Raw genomic sequence first — 22,315 nt, 5'->3', positions numbered from 1 at the left:
ACAGGGTTAGAGTTGCTGGTGCCATGTCAGACTAAGCCGGTCACGAGCGGTGTCCCACAGGGCTCAGTCCTGGGCCCCCTGTTGTTCGGCATTTATTTTTCTGAAGTGCAGGCAAACATAGGGGGATTGTGGCTGACAAAATTTGCAGATGACTGCAAACTGGGCACCATAATTGACACTCCATCAGACACAGACATCCTCAGAGAGGTCTCATAGAAATGGATAACTGGTGCCAGAGCCATGGCCTTAAGCTAAATGCCAAAAATGTATAGTCATACCCTTTGGGAAAAACAAGGTAACCCCTAATTACCACATAGGTGGTAATCCATTAAACACGGAAGAAGTTATCAGGGACCTGGGGACCCAAGTTGACAGTAACCTCTTTTGACACTACATTGCCAAAGTGGTTAGGAAGACCTTCTACATTGCCCACCTGATCATGAAGGGATTCACATCCAGATCAGGAGAGGTCATTGTACCCATGTACTCTTCACTTATCAGACCAATGATTGAGTACAACGCCCATTCGAATGTACCTTACCCGACACCTGCAGCAGTTGGAAAGACCCAAAAGTTCCTCACCAAAGATAAAGGGGCTCAAACATATGTCATACGATGCCCGACTGAAGAAACTCCAGCTCTATTCAGTCGCATACCGTCTGCTCGAGGTGATCTGTGCCTGACATACAAGGCCATGTCCAACCCGGAATTAATGGACATGCTCCACCTCAAAAAATCCAAATCCACCAGAGCCACGAGAGCAAGAGACTTAAACCTCAACATGGATATAAATAGGACGTGCTGGAGGGACAGATTCATCACCCAGAGACTCCCTACACTATGGAACAGAATCCCAGTCCATGTGAGGCAGAGCCCCTCACTGACTCTGTTCAAGAGAAATCTTGACGAGTGGATGGGAGATCATAGGTTTACCCCGGGAATCATCTCTGTGTCACTGCTGGACAAAGGCACAGCAAACTAATGGGTATAGTATTCTCATCCTAAGGGGTGGTGAAAGCCACACACACTCTGGCTAGGCTTATAAATGCCCTAGGGCAGATAGCCTAGTATGAACCTATGAACCTATGAACCTATGATTGTAACAATGCGGAATGTAGTACTAATGCATGAGAGACGCTGATGGTGATGATGGTGGGTGTAACAATGCTGAATGTAGTCATGATGAATGAGTGCCACTGATGGTGATGATGGTGACTGTATCGATGCTGAATGTAGTGCTAATGCATGAGAGATGATGGTGATGATGGTGAGTATAACAATGCTGAATGTTGTGATAATGAATGAGTGATGCTGATGGTGATGATGGTGGGTGTAACAATGCTGAATGTAGTCATGATGAATGAGTGCCACTGATGGTGATGGTGACTGTAAGAATGCTGAATGTAGTGATAATACATGAGTGATTGTGATGATGGTGACTGTAACAATGCTGAATGTAGTGCTAATGCATGAGAGATGATGGTGATGATGGTGAGTATAACAATGCTGAATGTTGTGATAATGAATGAGTGATGCTGATGGTGATGGTGGGTGTAACAATGCTGAATGTAGTCATGATGAATGAGTGACACTGATGGTGATGATGGTGACTGTATCGATGCTGAATGTAGTGACAATGCATGAGTGACAGTGTTGCTGATGATGGTGACTGCAACAATGCTGAATATATTGATAATGCATAAGTGATGGCGATGATGGTGAGTGTAACAATGCTGAATGTAGTGGTAATGCATGAGTGACACTGATAGTGATGCTGATTGTAACAATGCTGAATGTAGTGATAATGAATGAGTGATGGTGATGATGTTGGGTGTAACAATGCTAAATGTAGTGATAATGAATGAGTGACACTGATGGTGATGATGGTGGGTGTAACAATGCTAAATGTAGTGATAATAAATGAGTGATGCTGATGGTGGCGATGTTGAGTGTAACAATGCTGAATGTAATGATAATGTATGAGTGATGGTGATGATGGTGAGTGTAACAATGCTGAATGTAGTGATAATGCATGAATGATGGTGATGATGGTGGGTATAACAATGTTGAATGCAGTGATAATGCTTCAGTGAAACTGATGGTGATGATGGTGACTGCAATAATGCTGAATGTAGTGATAATTAATGAATGCCACTGATGGTGATGATGGTGACTGTAACAATGCTGAATGTAGTGATAATGAATGAGTGACACTGATGGTGATGATGGTGGGTGTAACAATGTTGATTGTAGGGATAATGAATGAGTGACGCTGATGGTGATGATGGCTATAACTTTGCTGTATGTAGTGATAATACATGAATGACACTGATGGTGATGATGGTGGGTGTAACAATGCTGAATGTAGTAATAATGAATGAGTGACACTGATGGTGATGATGTTGGGTGTAACAATGCTAAATGTAGTGATAATAAATGAGTGACACTGATGGTGATGATGGCGGGACTAACAATGCTGAATGTATTGATAATGCAAGAGTGACACTGATGGTGATGATGGTGGGTATAACAATGCTGAATGTAGTAATAATGAATGAGTGACACTGATGGTGGTGATGGTGAGTGTGACAATGCTGAATGTAATGATAATGTATGAGTGATGGTGATGATGGTGAGTGTAACAATGCTGAATGTAGTGATAATGCATGAATGATGGTGATGATGGTAGGTATAACAATGTTGAATGCAGTGATAATGCTTCAGTGAAACTGATGGTGATGATGGTGACTGTAACAATGCTGAATGTAGTGATAATGAATGAATGCCACTGATGGTGATGATGGTGACTGTAACAATGCTGAATGTAGTGATAATGTATGAGTGACACTGATGGTGATGATGGTGGGTGCAACAATGCTGAGTGTAGGGATAATGAATGAGTGATGATGATGGTGATGATGGTGGCTATAACAATGTTGAATGTAGTGATAATGCATGAATGACACTGATGGTAATGGTGGGTATAACAGTGCTGAATGTAGTGATAATGCATGCGTGACACTGATGGTAATGGTTGGTATAACAGTGCTGAATGTAGTGATAATGCATGAGTAATGGTGATGGTGAGTGTAGCAATGCTGAATGTAGTGATAATGCATGAATGACATTGATGATGATGATGGTGAGTATAACAACACTGAATGTCATGATAATGAATGAGTGATGCTGATGGTGATGGTGGGTGCAACAATGCTGAATATACTGATAATGAGTGATTGACACTGATGGTGATGATGGCTGATTGTAGTGATAATGCATGAGTGACACTGATGGTGATGATGGTGACTCTAACAATGCTGGATGCATTGATAATGCATGAGTGATGGTGATAATGGTGAGTGTAACAATGCTGAATGTAGTGATAATACATGAGTGATGATAATGATGGTGATTATAACAATGCTGAATGTAGTACTAGTGCATGAGAGACGCTGATGGTGATAATGGTGGGTGTAACAATGCTGAATGTTGTGATAATTAATGAGTGATGCTGATGGTGATGGTAGTTGTAACAATGCTGAATGTAGTGATGATGAATCGGTGACACTGATGGTGATGATGGTGATGATGGTGACTGTATCGATGATGAATGTAGTGACAATGCATGAGTGACACTGTTGGTGATGATGGTGACTGCAGCAATGCTGAATGTATTGATAATGAATAAGTGATGGTGATGATGGTGAATGTAACAATGCTGAATGTAGTGATAATGAATGAGTGATGGTGATGATGGTGGGTGTAACAATGCTGAATGTATTGATAATGCAAGAGTGACACTGATGGTGATGGTGGGTGTAACAATGCTGAATGTAGTAATAATGAATGAGTGATGCTGATGGTGATGATGGTGAGTGTAACAATGCTGAATGTATTGATAATGCATGAGTGATGGTGATGATGGTGGGTAAAACAGTGGTTAATGTAGTGATAATGCATGCCTGATGGTAATGGTGATGAAGATGAGTGTAACAATGCTGAATTTAGTGATATTGCACGAGTGACACTGATGGTGATGATGGTGACTGTAACAATGCTGAATGTATTGATAATGCATGAGTGATGGTGATGATGGTGAGTGTAACAATGCTGAATGTAGTTATAATGCATGAGTGATGGTGATGATGGTGAGTATAACAATGCTGAATGCAGTGATAATGCATGAGTGACATTGTTGGTGATGATGGTGGGTGTAACAATGCTGAATGTAGTGATAATGAATGAGTGACAGTGATGGTGATGATGGTGGCTGCAACAATGCTGAATGTAGTGATAATTCATGAATGATGGTGATGATGCTGAGTATAATAATGCTAAATATAGTGATAATGCATGAATGATGGTGATGATGGTGGACATAACAATGCTGAATGCCGTGATAATGAATGAGTGATGGTGATGGCGATTATGGTGCGTGTAACAATTCTAAATGTAGTGATAATGAATGAGTGATGCTGATGGTGATGGCGTGTGTAACAATGCTAAATGTAGTGATAATGAATGAGTGACACTGATGGTAATGATGATGACTGTATCAATGCTGAATGTAGTGATAATGCATGTATGACACTGATGGTGATGATGGTGAGTATAACAATGCTGAATGTCATGATAATGAATAAGTGATGCTGATGGTGAAGGTGGATATAACAGTGCTGAATGCAGTGATAATGCATGACTGATTGATGATGAGTATAACAATGCTGAATGTAGTGATAATGCTTGAATGACACTGATGGTGATGATGATGAGTATAACAATGCTGAATATAGTGATAATGAATAAGTGCACTGATGGTGATTGTGGGAGTAACAATGCTGAAAGTAGTGATAATAAATGAGTAACACTGATGGTGATGATGGTGGGTGTAACAATGCTGAATGTACTGATAATGCAAGAGTGACACTGATGGTGATGATGGTGGGTGTAACAATGCTGAATGTTGTGATAATGAATGAGTGATGCTGATGGTGATGATAGGTGTAAGAATGCTGAATGTAGAGATGATGAATGGGTGACACTGATGGTGATGATCATGACTGTATCAATCCTGAATGTAGTGACAATGCATGAGTGACACTGTTGGTGATGATGGTGACTGCAACAATGCTGAATGTATTGATAATGCATAAGTGATGGTGATGATGGTGAGTGTAACAATGCTGAATGTAGTGGTAATGCATGAGTGACACTGATAGCGATGGTGATTGTAACAATGCTGAATGTAGTGATAATGAATGAGTGATGGTGATGATGGTGGGTGTAACAATGCTGAATGTATTGATAATACAAGAGTGACACTGATGGTGATGGTGGGTGTAACAATGCTGAATGTTGTAATAATGAATGAGTGATGCTGATGGTGATGATGGTGAGTGTAACAATGCTGAATATATTGATAATGCATGAATGATGGTGATGATGGTGAGTATAACAATGCTGAATGTAGTGATAATGTATGAGTGATGGTGATGGTGATTATGGTGGGTGTAACAATGCTGAATGTAGTGATAATGAATGAGTGACACAGATGGTGGTGATGGTGACTGTAACAATGCTGAATGTAGTGATAATGAATGAACAATGGTGATGATGGTGGGTGTAACAATGCTGAATGTAGTGATAATGCATGAGTTTCACTGATTTTGATGATGTTGAGTATAACAGCGCTGAATGTAGTGATAATGAATGAGTGACGCTGATGGTGATTGCACGTGTAACAATGCTGAATGTAGTGATAATGAATGAGTGATGCTGACAGTGATGATGGTGAGTGTAACAATGCTGAATGTATTGATAATGCATGAGTGATGATGGTGAGTATAACAATGCTGAATGTAGTGATAATGAATGAGTGACACTGATGGTGATGATGGTGAGTGTAACAATGCTGAATGTAGTGATAATGAATGAACGATGGTGGTGATGGTGGGTGTAGCAATGCTGAATGTAGTGATAATGCATGAGTGACACTGATGGTGATGATGGTGAGTATAACAACACTGAATGTAGTGATAATGAATGAGTGACGCTGATGGTGATTGCGCGTGTACCAATGCTGAATGTAGTGATAATGAATGAGTGACGCTGATGGTGATGGTGGGTATAACAGTGGTTAAAGTAGTGATAATGCATGCCTGATGGTAATGGTGATGAAGATGAATGTAACAATGCTGAATGTAGTGATATTGCATGAGTGACACTGATAGTGATGATGGTGACTGTAACAATGCTGAATGTATTGATAATGCATGAGTGATGGTGATGATGGTGAGGGTAGCAATGCTGAATGTAGTGGTAATGTATGAGTGAAGGTGATGATGATTTATGGTGGTGTAACAATGCTGAATGTAGTGATAATTAATGAGTGACAGTGATGGTGATGGTGGCTGCAACAATGCTGAATGTAGTGATAATGAATGAGTGACACTGATGGTGATGATGATGAGTGGTTATAACAGTGCTGAATGTAGTGATAATGCATGACTGATGGTGATGATGGTGGGTGTAACAATTCTGGAATGCACTGATAATGAATTCAGTGATACTGATAAGTATGCGCTGGCAATTGCGTTGAATGTAGTGATAACGCATGAGTGACACTGATGGTGATGATGGTGACTGTAACAATGCTGAATGCAGTGATAATGTTTGGAAACCATGAGTGACAACAATGCTGGATGATGGTAAATAATGCTGAATGTACTGATAATGCAAGATATACTGATGGTGTTGATGGTGAATTTAACAATGCTGAATGTATTGATACGCATGAGTGATGCTGATGATGGTGAGTGCAACAATGCTGAATGTAGTGATAATGAAATTGATGGTGATGCATGTTTGATGGTGATGATGGTGGGTGTACAGGAATGTAGTGATAATGAATGAGTGACACTGATGGTGATGATGGTGGGTGTAACAATGCTGAATGTAGTGATAATGAATGAGTGACACTGATGGTGATGATGGTGGGTGTAACAATGCTGAATGTAGTGATAATGAATGACACTGATGGTGATGATGGTGAGTGTAACAATGCTGAATGTAGTGATAATACAGGAGTGATTTTGATGGTGATGATGGTGGTTGTAACAATGCTGACTGTAGGGATAATGCATGAGTGACACTGATGGTGATGATGGTGACTGTAACAATGCTGAATGTATTGATAATGCATGTGTGACGCTGATGGTGATGGTGACTGTATCAATGCTGAATGTAGTGATAATGAATGAGTGACGCTGATTGTCATGATGGTGAGTGTAAGAAATCTGAATGTAGTAATGAATGAGTGACACTGATGGTGATGATGGTGAGTGTAACAATGTTGAATGTAGTGATAATGCATGAGTGATGGTGATGATGGTGGGTATAACAATGCTGAATGTAGTGATAATACATGAATAACACTGTTTGTGATGACGGTGACTGTAACAATGCTGAATGTAGTGATAATGCATGAGTGATGGTGATGATGGTGGGTATAACAATGCTGAATGTAGTGATAATACATGAGTGATTTTGATAGTGATGATGGTGGGTGTAACAATGCTGACTGTAGGGATAATGCATGAGTGACACTGATGGTGATGATGGTACTGTAACAATGATGAATGTATTGATAATGCATGAGTGATGCTGATGGTGATGGTCACTGTAACAATACTGAATGTTTTGATAATGAATGAGTGACTGTGAAGGTGATGGTGAGTATAACAGTGTGGAATGTAGTGATAATGCATGAATGATGGTGATGCCGGTGAGTGTAACAATGCTGAATGTAGTGATAATACATGAGTGATGGTGATGATGGTGACTGTAACAATGCTGAATGTAGTGATAATGAATAAGTGACGCTGATGGTGATTGCACATGTAACAATGCTGAATGTAGTGATTATGAATGAGTGATGCTGACAGTGATGGTGGTGGAGGCAATAACGCGGAATGATACGGCGAGTGATGGTGATGTGATGATGGTAAACAATGCTGAATGTGAATGTAATGTGCATGAAAGCCACTGATGGTGATAATGTAGTGATAATGAATGAGTGACGCTGATGGTGATTGCACGTGTAACAATGCTGAATGTAGTGATAATGAATGAGTGATGCTGATGGTGATGATGGTGAGTGTAACAATGCTGAATGTATTGATAATGCATGAGTGATGGTGATGATGGTGAGTATAACAATGCTGAATGTAGTGATAATGAATGAGTGACACTGATGGTGATGATGGTGAGTGTAACAATGCTGAATGTAGTGATAATGAATGAGCGATGGTGATGATGGTGGGTGTAACAATGCTGAATGTAGTGATAATGCATGAGTGACACTGATGGTGATGATGGTGAGTATAACAACGCTGAATGTAGTGATAATGAATGAGTGACGCTGATGGTGATTGCGCGTGTAACAATGCTGAATGTAGTGATAATGAATGAGTGACGCTGATGGTGATGGTGGGTATAACAGTGGTTAATGTAGTGATAATGCATGCCTGATGGTAGTGCTGATGAAGATGAATGTAACAATGCTGAATGTAGTGATATTGCATGAGTGACACTGATAGTGATGATGGTGACTGTAACAATGCTGAATGTATTGATAATGGATGTGATGGTGATGATGGCGAGTGTAGCAATGCTGAATGTAGTGATAATGTATGAGTGAAGGTGATGGTGATTATGATGGGTGTAACAATGCTGAATGTAGTGATAATTAATGAGTGACAGTGATGGTGATGGTGGCTGCAACAATGCTGAATGTAGTGATAATGAATGAGTGACACTGATGGTGATGATGACTGTATCAATGCTGAATGTAGTGATAATGCATAAGTGACACTGATGGTGATGGCGGGTGTAACAATTCTGAATGCAGTGATAATGAATTAGTGATACTGATGGTGATGGTGGGTATAATAGTGCTGAATGTAGTGATAATGCATGACTGATGGTGATGATGATGAGCGTAACAATGCTGAATGTAGTGATAATGCTTGAATGACACTGATGGTGATGATGATGAGTATAACAGTGCTGAATGTAGTGATAGTGCATGACTGATGATGATGATGGTGGGTGTAATAATGCTGAATGTGCTGATAATGCAAGAGTGACACTGATGGTGATGATGGTGAGTGTAACAATGCTGAATGTATTGATAATGCATGACTGATGCTGATGATGGTGAGTACAGCAATGCTGAATGTAGTGATAATTCATGAATGATGGTGATGATGGTGGGTGTATCAATGCTGAATGCAGTGATAATGAATGAGTGACACTGATGGTGATGATGGTGGGTGTAACTATGCTGAATGCAGTGATAATGAATGAGTGACACTGATGGTGATGGTGCATGTAACAATGCTGAATGTAGTGATAATGAATTAGTAACGCTGATGTTGATGGTGGGTGTATCAGTGGTGAATGTAGTGATAATGCATGTTTGATGGTAATGGTGATGAAGATGAGTGTAACAATGCTGAATGTAGTGATAATGAATGAATGCCACTGATGGTGATGATGGTGACTGTAACAATGCTGAATGTAGTGATAATGAATGAATGCCACTGATGGTGATGATGGTGACTGTAACAATGCTGAATGTAGTGATAATGTATGAGTGACACTGATGGTGAAGATGGTGGGTGCAACAATGCTGAGTGTAGGGATAATGAATGAGTGATGATGATGGTGATGATGGTGGCTATAACAATGTTGAATGTAGTTATAATGCATGAATGACACTGATGGTAATGGTGGGTATAACAGTGCTGAATGTAGTGATAATGCATGAGTGACACTGATGGTAATGGTTGGTATAACAGTGCTGAATGTAGTGATAATGCATGAGTAATGGTGTTGGTGAGTGTAGCAATGCTGAATGTAGTGATAATGCATGAATGACATTGATGATGATGATGGTGAGTATAACAACACTGAATGTCATGATAATGAATGAGTGATGCTGATGGTGATGGTGGGTGCAACAATGCTATATATACTGATAATGAGTGATTGACACTGATGGTGATGATGGCTGATTGTAGTGATAATGCATGAGTGACACTGATGGTGATGATGGTGACTCTAACAATGCTGGATGCATTGATAATGCATGAGTGATGGTGATAATGGTGAGTGTAACAATGCTGAATGTAGTGATAATACATGAGTGATGATAATGATGGTGATTATAACAATGCTGAATGTAGTACTAGTGCATGAGAGACGCTGATGGTGATAATGGTGGGTGTAACAATGCTGAATGTTGTGATAATTAATGAGTGATGCTGATGGTGATGGTAGTTGTAACAATGCTGAATGTAGTGATGATGAATCGGTGACACTGATGGTGATGATGGTGACTGTATCGATGATGAATGTAGTGACAATGCATGAGTGACACTGTTGGTGATGATGGTGACTGCAACAATGCTGAATGTATTGATAATGAATAAGTGATGGTGATGATGGTGAATGTAACAATGCTGAATGTAGTGATAATGAATGAGTGATGGTGATGATGGTGGGTGTAACAATGCTGAATGTATTGATAATGCAAGAGTGACACTGATGGTGATGGTGGGTGTAACAATGCTGTATGTAGTAATAATGAATGAGTGATGCTGATGGTGATGATGGTGAGTGTAACAATGCTGAATGTATTGATAATGCATGAGTGATGGTGATGATGGTGGGTAAAACAGTGGTTAATGTAGTGATAATGCATGCCTGATGGTAATGGTGATGAAGATGAGTGTAACAATGCTGAATTTAGTGATATTGCACGAGGGACACTGATGGTGATGATGGTGACTGTAACAATGCTGAATGTATTGATAATGCATGAGTGATGGTGATGATGGTGAGTGTAACAATGCTGAATGTAGTTATAATGCATGAGTGATGGTGATGATGGTGAGTATAACAATGCTGAATGCAGTGATAATGCATGAGTGACACTGATGGTGATGATGGTGCGTGTAACAATGCTGAATGTAGTGATAATGAATGAGTGACATTGATGGTGGTGATGGTGACTGCAACAATGCTGAATGTAGTGATAATTCATGAATGATGGTGATGATGGTGAGTATAATAATGCTAAATATAGTGATAATGCATGAATGATGGTGATGATGGTGGACATAACAATGCTGAATGCTGTGATAATGAATGAGTGACAACAATTCTAAATGTAGTGATAATGAATGAGTGATGCTGATGGTGATGGCGTGTGTAACAATGCTAAATGTAGTGATAATGAATGAGTGACACTGATGGTAATGATGATGACTGTATCAATGCTGAATGTAGTGATAATGCATGTATGACACTGATGGTGATGATGGTGAGTATAACAATGCTGAATGTCATGATAATGAATGAGTGATGCTGATGGTGAAGGTGGATATAACAGTGCTGAATGTAGTGATAATGCATGACTGATTGATGATGAGTATAACAATGCTGAATGTAGTGATAATGCTTGAATGACACTGATGGTGATGATGATGATGAGTATAACAATGCTGAATATAGTGATAATGAATAAGTGCACTGATGGTGATTGTGGGAGTAACAATGCTGAAAGTAGTGATAATAAATGAGTGACACTGATGGTGATGATGGTGGGTGTAACAATGCTGAATGTACTGATAATGCAAGAGTGACACTGATGGTGATGATGGTGGGTGTAACAATGCTGAATGTTGTGATAATGAATGAGTGATGCTGATGGTGATGATAGGTGTAAGAATGCTGAATGTAGAGATGATGAATGGGTGACACTGATGGTGATGATCGTGACTGTATCAATGCTGAATGTAGTGACAATGCATGAGTGACACTGTTGGTGATGATGGTGACTGCAACAATGCTGAATGTATTGATAATGCATAAGTGATGGTGATGATGGTGAGTGTAACAATGCTGAATGTAGTGGTAATGCATGAGTGACACTGATAGTGATGGTGATTGTAACAATGCTGAATGTAGTGATAATGAATGAGTGATGGTGATGATGGTGGGTGTAACAATGCTGAATGTATTGATAATACAAGAGTGACACTGATGGTGATGGTGGGTGTAACAATGCTGAATGTTGTAATAATGAATGAGTGATGCTGATGGTGATGATGGTGAGTGTAACAATGCTGAATATATTGATAATGCATGAATGATGGTGATGATGGTGAGTATAACAATGCTGAATGTAGTGATAATGTATGAGTGATGGTGATTATGGTGGGTGTAACAATGCTGAATGTAGTGATAATGAATGAGTGACACTGATGGTGATGATGGTGAGTATAACAGCACTGAATGTAGTGATAATGAATGAGTGACACTGATGGTGATTGCACGTGTAACAATGCTGAATGTAGTGATAATGAATGAGTGATGCTGACGGTGATGATGGTGAGTGTAACAATGCTGAATGTATTGATAATGCATGAGTGATGATGGTGAGTATAACAATGATGAATGTAGTGATAATGAATGAGTGACACTGATGGTGATGATGGTGAGTGTAACAATGCTGAATGTAGTGATAATGAATGGGCGATGGTGATGATGGTGGGTGTAACAATGCTGAATGTAGTGATAATGCATGAGTGACACTGATGGTGATGATGGTGAGTATAACAATGCTGAATGTTGTGATAATGAATGAGTGACGCTGATGGTGATTGCGCGTGTAACAATGCTGAATGTAGTGATAATGAATGAGTGACGCTGATGGTGATGGTGGGTATAACAGTGGTTAATGTAGTGATAATGCATGCCTGATGGTAATGGTGATGAAGATGAATGTAACAATGCTGAATGTAGTGATATTGCATGAGTGACACTGATAGTGATGATGGTGACTGTAACAATGCTGAATGTATTGATAATGCATGAGTGATGGTGATGATGGCGAGTGTAGCAATGCTGAATGTAGTGATAATGTATGAGTGAAGGTGATGGTGATTATGATGGGTGTAACAATGCTGAATGTAGTGATAATTAATGAGTGACAGTGATGGTGATGGTGGCTGCAACAATGCTGAATGTAGTGATAATGAATGAGTGACACTGATGGTGATGATGACTGTATCAATGCTGAATGTAGTGATAATGCATAAGTGACACTGATGGTGATGATGGTGGGTGTAACAATTCTGAATGCACTGATAATGAATTAGTGATACTGATGGTGATGGTGGGTATAACAGTGCTGAATGTAGTGATAATGCATGACTGATGGTGATGATGATGAGCGTAACAATGCTGAATGTAGTGATAATGCTTGAATGACACTGATGGTGATGATGATGAGTATAACAGTGCTGAATGTAGTGATAATGCATGACTGATGGTGATGATGGTGAGTGTAACAATGTTGAATGTAGTGATAATGCAAGAGTGACACTGATGGTGTTGATGGTGAATGTAACAATGCTGAATGTATTGATAATGCATGAGTGATGCTGATGATGGTGAGTACAGCAATGCTGAATGTAGTGATAATTCATGAATGATGGTGATGATGGTGGGTGTATCAATGCTGAATGCAGTGATAATGAATGAGTGACACTGATGGTGATGATGGTGGGTGTAACTATGCTGAATGCAGTGATAATGAATGAGTGACACTGATGGTGATGGTGCATGTAACAATGCTGAATGTAGTGATAATGAATTAGTAACGCTGATGTTGATGGTGGGTGTATCAGTGGTGAATGTAGTGATAATGCATGTTTGATGGTAATGGTGATGAAGATGAGTGTAACAATGCCGAATGTAGTGATATTGCATGAGTGACACTGATGGTGATGATGGTGACTGTAACAATGCTAAATGTAGTGATAACGAATGAGTGACACTGATGGTGATGATGGCGGGTGTAACAATGCTGAATGTAGTGATAATGCATGAATGATGGTGATGATGGTGAGTGTAACAATGCTGAATGTAGTGATAATGCATGAGTGACACTGATGGTGATGATGGTGACTGTAACAATGCTGAATGTATTGATAATGGCGCGATGCTGATGGTGATGCGTGACTGCACCAATGCTGAATGTAGTGATACGAATGGGAGTGACGCCTGATTGTCATGATGGTGAGTGCGTAAGAAATAGTAATGAATGAGTGACACTGATGGTGATGATGGCGGGTGTAACAATGTTGAATGTAGTGATAATGCATGAGTGACACTGATGGTCATGATGGTGACTGTAAGAATGCTGAATGTAGTGATAATCCATGAATAACACTGTTTGTGATGACGGTGACTGTAACAATGCTGAATGTAGTGATACTGCATGAGTGATGGTGATGATGGTGGCTATAACAATGCTGAATGTAGTGATAATACATGAGTGATTTTGATGGTGATGATGGTGGGTGTAACAATGCTGACTGTAGGGATAATGCATGAGTGACACTGATGGTGGTGACTGTAACAATGATGAATGTATTGATAATGCATGAGTGATGCTGATGGTGATGGTCACTGTAACAATACTGAATGTTTTGATAATGAATGAGTGACTGTGAAGGTGATGGTGAGTATAACAGTGCTGAATGTAGTGATAATGCATGAATGATGGTGATGCCGGTGAGTGTAACAATGCTGAATGTAGTGATAATGCATGAATGATGGTGATGGTGAGTGTAACAATGCTGAATGTAGTGATAATACATGAGTGATGGTGATGATGGTGACTGTAACAATGCTGAATGTAGTGATAATGAATGTAGTGATAATGAATGAGTGACGCTGATGGTGATGGTGGGTATAACAGTGGTGAATGTAGAGATAATGCATGACTGATGGTGAGGAAGATGAGTGTAATAATGCTGAATGTAGTCATAATGCATGAGTGGCATTGATGGTGATGATGGTGACTGTAACAATGCTGAATGTATTGATAATGCATGAGTGATGGTGATGATGGTGAGTGTAACAATGCTGTATGTATTCACAATGCATGAATGATGGTGATGATGGTGAGTGTAACAATGCTGAATGTATTGATAATGCATGAGTGATGGTGATGATGGTGAGTGTAACAATGCTGAATGTATTGACAATGCATGAGTGATGGTGATGATGGTGAGTGTAACAATGCTGAATGTAGTAATAATGAATGAGTGACGCTGATGGTGATGATGGTAAGTGTAACAATGCTGAATGTAGTGATAATGCATGAGTGATGGTGATGATAGTGAGTGTAACAATGCTGAATGTAATGATAATACATGAGTGATTTTGAAGGTGATGATGGTGGTTGTAACAATGGTGACTGTACGGATAATGCATGAGTGACACTGATGGTGATGATGGTGACTGTAACAATGCTGAATGTATTGATAATGCATGAGAGACGCTTATGGTGATGGTGACTGTAACAATGCTGATTGTAGTGATAATGAATGAGTGACACTGATGGTGATGATGGTGGGTGTAACAATGCTGAATGTAGTTATAATGAATGAGTGATGGCGATGATGGTGAGTATAACAATGCTGAATGTAGTGATAATGCATGAGTGACACTGATGGTGATGATGGTGGGTGTTACTATGCTGAATGCAGTGATAATGAATGAATGACGCTGCTGGTGATGATAAGTATAACCATTGTGAATGCAGTGATAATGCACGACTGACGGTGATGAAGATGGGTGTAACAATGCCAAATGTAGTGATAATGCATGAGTGACACTGATGGTGATGATGCTGACTGTAACAATGCTGAATGTATTGATAATGCATGAGTGACGCTGATGGTGATGGTGACTGTAACAATGCTGAATGCAGTGATAATGAATGAGTGACCTGATGGTGATGATGGTGGTTGTAACAATGCTGACTGTAGGAATAATGCATGAGTGACACTGATGGTGATGATGGTGACTGTAACAATGCTGAATGTATTGATAATGCATGAGTGACGCTGATGGTGATGGTGACTGTAACAATGCTGAATGTAGTGATAATGCATGAGTGATTGTGATGGTGATGGTGGTTGTAACAATGCTGAATGTAGTGATAATGAATGAGTGATGCTGATGGTGATGATGGTGAGTGTAATGATGCTGAATGTAGTAATGAATGAGTGACACTTATGGTGATGATGGTGAGTGTACCGATGCTGATAACGCATGAGTGACACTGATGGTGATGATGGTGACTGTAACAATGTTGAATGTATTAACAATGCATGAGTTATGGTGATGATGGTGAGTGTAACAATGCTGAATGTAATGATAATGCATGAGTGGCTGTGATGGTGATGATGGTGGGTGTAACAATGCTGAATGTTGTGATAATGAATGAGTGACACCGATGGTGATGATGGGTGTAACAATGCTGAATGTAGTGATAATGAATGAGTGATGGTGATAGTGGGTGTAACAATGCTGAGTGTAGTGATGATGAGTGAGTGACACTGATGGTGATGGTTGGTGTAACAATGCTGAATGTAGTGATAATGCATGAGTGATGGTGATGATAGTAGGTGTAACAATGTTGAATGTGGAGATAGTGCATGAGTGATGGTGATGGTGCTAATGGTGGGTGTAACAATGCTGAATGTAGTGATAATGCATGAGTGATGGTGATGGTGCTGATGGTGGGTGTAACAATGTTGAATGCAGTGATAGTGCAGGGGTGACATTGATGATAGTGACTGTATTAATAACACAGTAAGAAGTGATGCTGAATGCAGTCATTCTGAATGTAGTGTAACAAGGTTACTATAATGGTGCTGAATGTTCTCATATTAACTGTAACAATGAAAATGCACTGGTAATGATTATAATGGTACTGGATTGTACTGGTAATGATTATAATGGTACTGGATTGTACTGGTAATGATTATAATGGTACTGGATTGTACTGGTAATGATTATAATGGTACTGGATTGTACTGGTGGTAACTATAACACTCCTGAATTTATTGGTGGTGACAGCAATGGTACTGAAAGCAGTGATGGTGAATGTAATTATGCTGAAGGTAGTGATGATGAATTTAGTTGTGCTGCCTGTAGTAGTGGTGACTGTGACAATCCTGAACACAGTGGTGGTAGTTAATGTAACAATGAGGAATGTATTGCAAATGGCTATAATGATGCTGAGTGGAATACTGACAATTATTACATATTATGACATGGAGGTGGTGACAGTAGCAATGCTGAATGTTATAGAGATGACTATAATGGTATTGATTGTAGTAGTGGTCATTGTAACAATGCTGAATGTTGTAGAAGTGAGTGTAATGATGCTGAAGAAACTTTAAACATGAAAAGTGACTTTTCATTAAGTAATTAATGTTGCATATCATTTGATGGTGCTAAAAGGAAGGTTAAAACTACATGAGGAAATATTATGATGCCATGGGACTGAGATTGATGACATATTAAGCTCATGGCACCAACAGAACTACATATAGAAGTGAGTGCAGGTCCTTTCCCAGCACCTCCGAATTTCATTTCACACTGAAAAGTGGACATTCATTTTCCTACTAGGTGTCATTTTATATATCAATTGTTTAGCTAACTCCTTGGATTCAACAGATAAGGTCTTAGAAGGCAGTTAAAAGATAGGTAAACCATGTTTCCAGAAATATTAAACATTAAACAATATGTTTGTAATATAATACACACATAGCCAATATATTAGGCAATAAATAAAAAATGTTTAAATGTTATACCTTTGCTGTATGCCTATGTGTGCATACATATTTGCTTTTGCATTTATGATGTATGCAAATATTTTCAAAAATTCACCTTTACATGATCAAATACATGTTTGGACACAATCAAAAATGCAATTATCTGTAAATTGAAATTTGAAAAAAAAAATTTGCATGGGCTAAACCCCCTTGCATCTTCTTATTCCTCCCAAATTAGAAAATATTCTAACTTCCCAGTCACAACTATGGAAAAAGAAAAGAAACACCTTAAAAGGTATATATAGTTTTTGCATAAGCAGAGATCTTAGTCACATTACAAAATATAACAAATGTGGGTGGGGAGGAACAAATTTAGCAGGCTGTGTAGAAAAAAATAATGTCAGACTAATAGAACATTGATCACTTGCAAGATAATGCTTTTGTTAAATGTCTACATATGTGGAAGCACAGGTGTGTGTTTGCATGCGAGTATGTGGATGTGCGCGCATGTGTATCTGTGTGTGCTCATATCTGTGTGTGTGCGTGTGTTTGTGTGTGCTCATATCTGTGTGTGTGTGTGTGTGTGTGTGTGTGTGTGTGTGTGCGTGTGTGTGTGCTCATATCTATGTGTGTGTGTGTGTGTGTGCGCGTGTGTGTGCGTGTGTGTCTTTGTGTGTGTGTGTGCATGTGTGTGTGCGTGTGTGTGTCTGTGTCTGTGTCTGTGTCTGTGTGTGTGTGTGTGTGTGTGTGTGTGTGTGCGCTCATATCTGTGTGTGTGTGTGTGTGTGTGTGTGTGTGTGTGTGTGTGTGTGTGTGTGTGTGTGTGCGTGTGTGCGTGTGTGTGTACAGCATGAAGGGTTTAGTTCTAAGGCTGTCATAATGAAGTCATTTAAATGAAATAAGTTATGCAAAAATTGTTATAGCTAACAAGTTTTTTTATGTAGAATAGCTTTTACTTAGCTTTCAGGTGTGTGATAAGTGTTAGTGTATCCAGAAGTAATGCTTGTTCACTTTTGTTACTTTCAGGAGGAAGTTTAAGAATTCATCACAGCAAAACTGACCAAAGCTGTAACTCATCATTCAAATGAGTAACACAAAAAGGCTGCAAGAAAACCAAAACTCCAAAAAAGGTGCAAGCAGGCAAGAAGAATCCACAGTAGGAAAGAGCCAACGTCACTATAAGGTACTCGATGCTGTAGTAAGAAACTCCAAAGGCAAACTGCACAATAAAAACTAAATTTTATTTATTACTTTGTATGGGTGGTTATTGCACCATATTAAATAAATTTAAAAAATTAGTAAAGACATGTGATTTATATATGTGTTTATTTTTAATTTATGTATTTTTATTTTTTATGTAAACTTATGAGGGACAGTTATTTTGTACTATTGTGGTTTACACTGGTTGTTTAAAACAAATTCATGGTATTTTTAAAAAAGTTTATGTTTACATTTTTAAAAAAAGTCTATGTTTACATTTCATGTTAGGGCAAATGCAGTTACAGCTTTAAAGATGTTTTTACATTAAATGGGTATTTATTCAATTATTCTATCAATTATTGTATATATAACCTGGGTATGCTCATTAGATTTGTATCTGAGGAAGTTGCATTGGCGACGAAAACGTGGATGTACTGAGACGTTAATAAAATTTAGTTTTTATTGTGCAGTTTGCCTTTGGAGTTTCTTACTACAGCATCAAGTACCTTATAGTGACGTTGGCTCTTTCCTACTGTGGATTCTTCTTGCCTGCTTGCACCTTTTTTGGAGTCATCATTCAAATGAGTTTTTCCCAATCTGTTTGCTGTCTTTCCCCTTATGTTGTGCAACTTGAAGTTTGTTTTCATAAATTAAAGGGATGTAAGAGGCACAGCCCCTCGCCTCAGCACCCAGGGGAGCAGTTTTAATTTTGTAGTAAACAGATTTTGAAAAACTCCTTATTGTGGTGACATTTGGTTCAATGAGTTGTGAATGAGTGTTACGAAATCCTTTCAAGAGGCAGAACACAATGTACAAATTAGGGCGAGACAAAGATCTGTGTGGTGGGATATAAACCAAGAAAACAGGTGACTAATACAATTATTATGGTAAGTTACAATGCACCATAAACAGTCAGCACATCGACAGTGAATTCTTTGTATAGTCAGTATAGCCAGCCCCATTCCTCGATATAATCATATCCGACAACATTGTGGGCACATTGCCCCAAAAATGGCTTTCAGTGTTATTTGCCATTAGATTGCAGATGTGAACATCTGCAGGGAGAAGAACAGTTGCAAATGTTAGGACATTAAAGGAGATCTACAACTGAATGCATACAATCCAAACTGATCCTCATATCTTACGTTACTCAGTGTCTGCCCCTCCAAATCCATTCCCATATTCCATACCTTTTCACCAGCTGTACCTGGAGAACCTGGAGATCCAGCTTTTCCTGGGAAACCGGGAGGTCCCTGTAAAACAAGAAGTTATTACATTAACACTTAGGTACTGTTTACTGGATTAAGTCTGGCTACAGATATGATTTGCTTTATACAATATGATTCAATGTACTTAAATTCTACACAGTAAAACATTTAGATAACCCGTTTTTCTGGTTACTATGTAATTTGATTCAGAGATTTTGGTGGGTTAAACACTTTAGAAAGAGCTTTCTAATTAAACAGATAACTGAGCAATAAAGTATATTTCTTATAGTATTTAACAGGGTTGAAAAGAGTAGCATTTTGCATGCTACACGCAGGAAACAAAGAGCTGACTGTGTATAAATCAGGACTGCACTGATACAACTCTACCGCTTCATATAGGCTTCAAAGAATTCAGCAAAGGAACATGCAAGCTCAGATGAACTTTAATTTTTATAAACATCGATGTGTTCCTTAGGGTCACCACTGTGAATGATTTTTATAAGCACTTCCTCTTTAGATCAGTAATCATTTTCATCAGATCCTCTCAGCAATATATCGTCCCTTTTAGAAATCAGATTAAAATACCCCACATGCATAATACAAAAACAGCTTCATCTGCAAAATCAGTTCCTTCTAATAAATTTCCCTAAAAAATGTAAGTTGAAAAGTATCCTTATGTGTGGAACAATTTTCTTTATAAAGAGATGTGACACTTGTCTCTGTTAAGGATATAAGAAATGTATTCAAAGACAAATATACGTGAGCAATACATGAGCTAACACTGATAACATATTCAAATTCACTCTGCAAATGAATCTGTTAGAACTTTGCCAGGCACACATCATAAGCAGTGCAATGCAAAACTAAGTACTTAAAACAAGGCTATCCCAGAGGATTCCACCTGTTGCTTCTACACAAAATTAAATCTCCAAGGAAACAGTCTTGAGGCACAATCTGTACACACAGCCATTATGTATGTCTGAAAATATGCAAACAAATGTCCCAAACATCTGCAATCCATCACTTCAACACAAATTATCAGGAATGACTACTCAGGATTTTAAACAGTACTTCTCTCCCAAAAAAGAGTTATGGGTATATTACAACTCTGAATGACATTTGTTAGTCCTTTCCTCACAAGTGTATCATGCATATGTTTAATCTGAGTCCACTAACAGATGAAATATAACTACAGTTTATAATCAGTAAGTCTCAACAGCTGTTATCCACATTAACAAAGGAGTGAACTAAGATAGATAGTTATTTTTAAACCGAACGAGGTGTGTAATCAGGATGGGGTTCACTGTGACTTCCGGAATGCCATTAATTTGTGTGCCTATATTATGAAGTGATTATGCTGAAAATCACAGTCAGTGATTCAAAAACAAAGTGTTTTTTGCAGGGACACCACCCACTTGTGAGTCATCCTCCAAACACCTAACTTATATCTACCAACTCCATTGTCAAAAAACAGTGGAGAAAAGAGCTGATTCACAGATTCTTACAGTGGTTTTCAGAGTGTAATCATTTTGCAGTATTGGCACTTAACAAATTATTACCAAACAATTGTCATGGTCCCAAGAGGGGTATATAACCAACAAATCACATTAGGAACTTTGATTTTCACTGACTACATAGGTGATGACTCGCTGCTGCCCATGTGACATTTCTTAAACAGTCTGCATAAAACATGGTCAGCCATGTGACATACCGGTGATCCTGGAAAGCCGGGGGGTCCTTGGTATCCCTGAAAAACAGCAACAGGTCACATTAATACTAATTCTAAAAAGTATATACATACTTCAAAAAATACATACACACGATATGTGTAGAAAATGTAAACAAACACTTCTAATGTAAGATGTAACACCACATTTAGTCTCTGACAGTTTAATTATAAAACGAGGAATACGGATTATTCACAGGTGTATCTCAAACTTTCATCACTAAAGTACGGTGCAGTGTGAAAAAAGCAGGCCAACTGTGACGTCTGACCACACTTGAGGACACGGGTACAAAACAAAAATGAAATCAAGTGCAGCAATACTTTTAATGTTTGCAGACTACAAAGCATCATAAATCAGTTCATGGGTACACAGGTTCACAGTTCCGTAGCTACAGGTTCATAGGTGTATCATACGCCAATGACAAGTACCTTAATACTTTTAATGTTTGCAGACTACAAAGCATCATAAATCAGTT

General features: G+C 38.8%; 1 protein-coding gene across 5 annotated transcripts in view; it reads right to left on the bottom strand.

Annotated features, from left to right (window-relative positions):
- Positions 1-22,315, bottom strand: part of COL16A1 (collagen type XVI alpha 1 chain) — a 3,146,845-nt gene that overhangs the window by 438,986 nt on the left and 2,685,544 nt on the right. For all 5 annotated transcript variants that reach the window (XM_044082765.1, XM_044082783.1, XM_044082773.1 and 2 more), the window contains 2 exons: positions 21,825-21,860; positions 20,096-20,158 (listed from right to left, as the gene is read on the bottom strand). In XM_044082765.1, the coding sequence (XP_043938700.1) occupies positions 20,096-20,158; positions 21,825-21,860 (99 nt within the window). The remainder of the gene's footprint in view (positions 1-20,095; positions 20,159-21,824; positions 21,861-22,315) is intronic.

This window comes from Protopterus annectens, chromosome 1.part1 (genome assembly GCF_019279795.1).
Source record: "Protopterus annectens isolate FY-2018-M chromosome 1.part1, PAN1.0, whole genome shotgun sequence".
In the NCBI taxonomy this organism is placed as follows: domain Eukaryota; kingdom Metazoa; phylum Chordata; order Ceratodontiformes; family Protopteridae; genus Protopterus; species Protopterus annectens.
The sequence above is the reverse complement of the archived record's forward strand: the minus strand, read 5'-3'. Positions and strand labels throughout refer to the sequence as shown.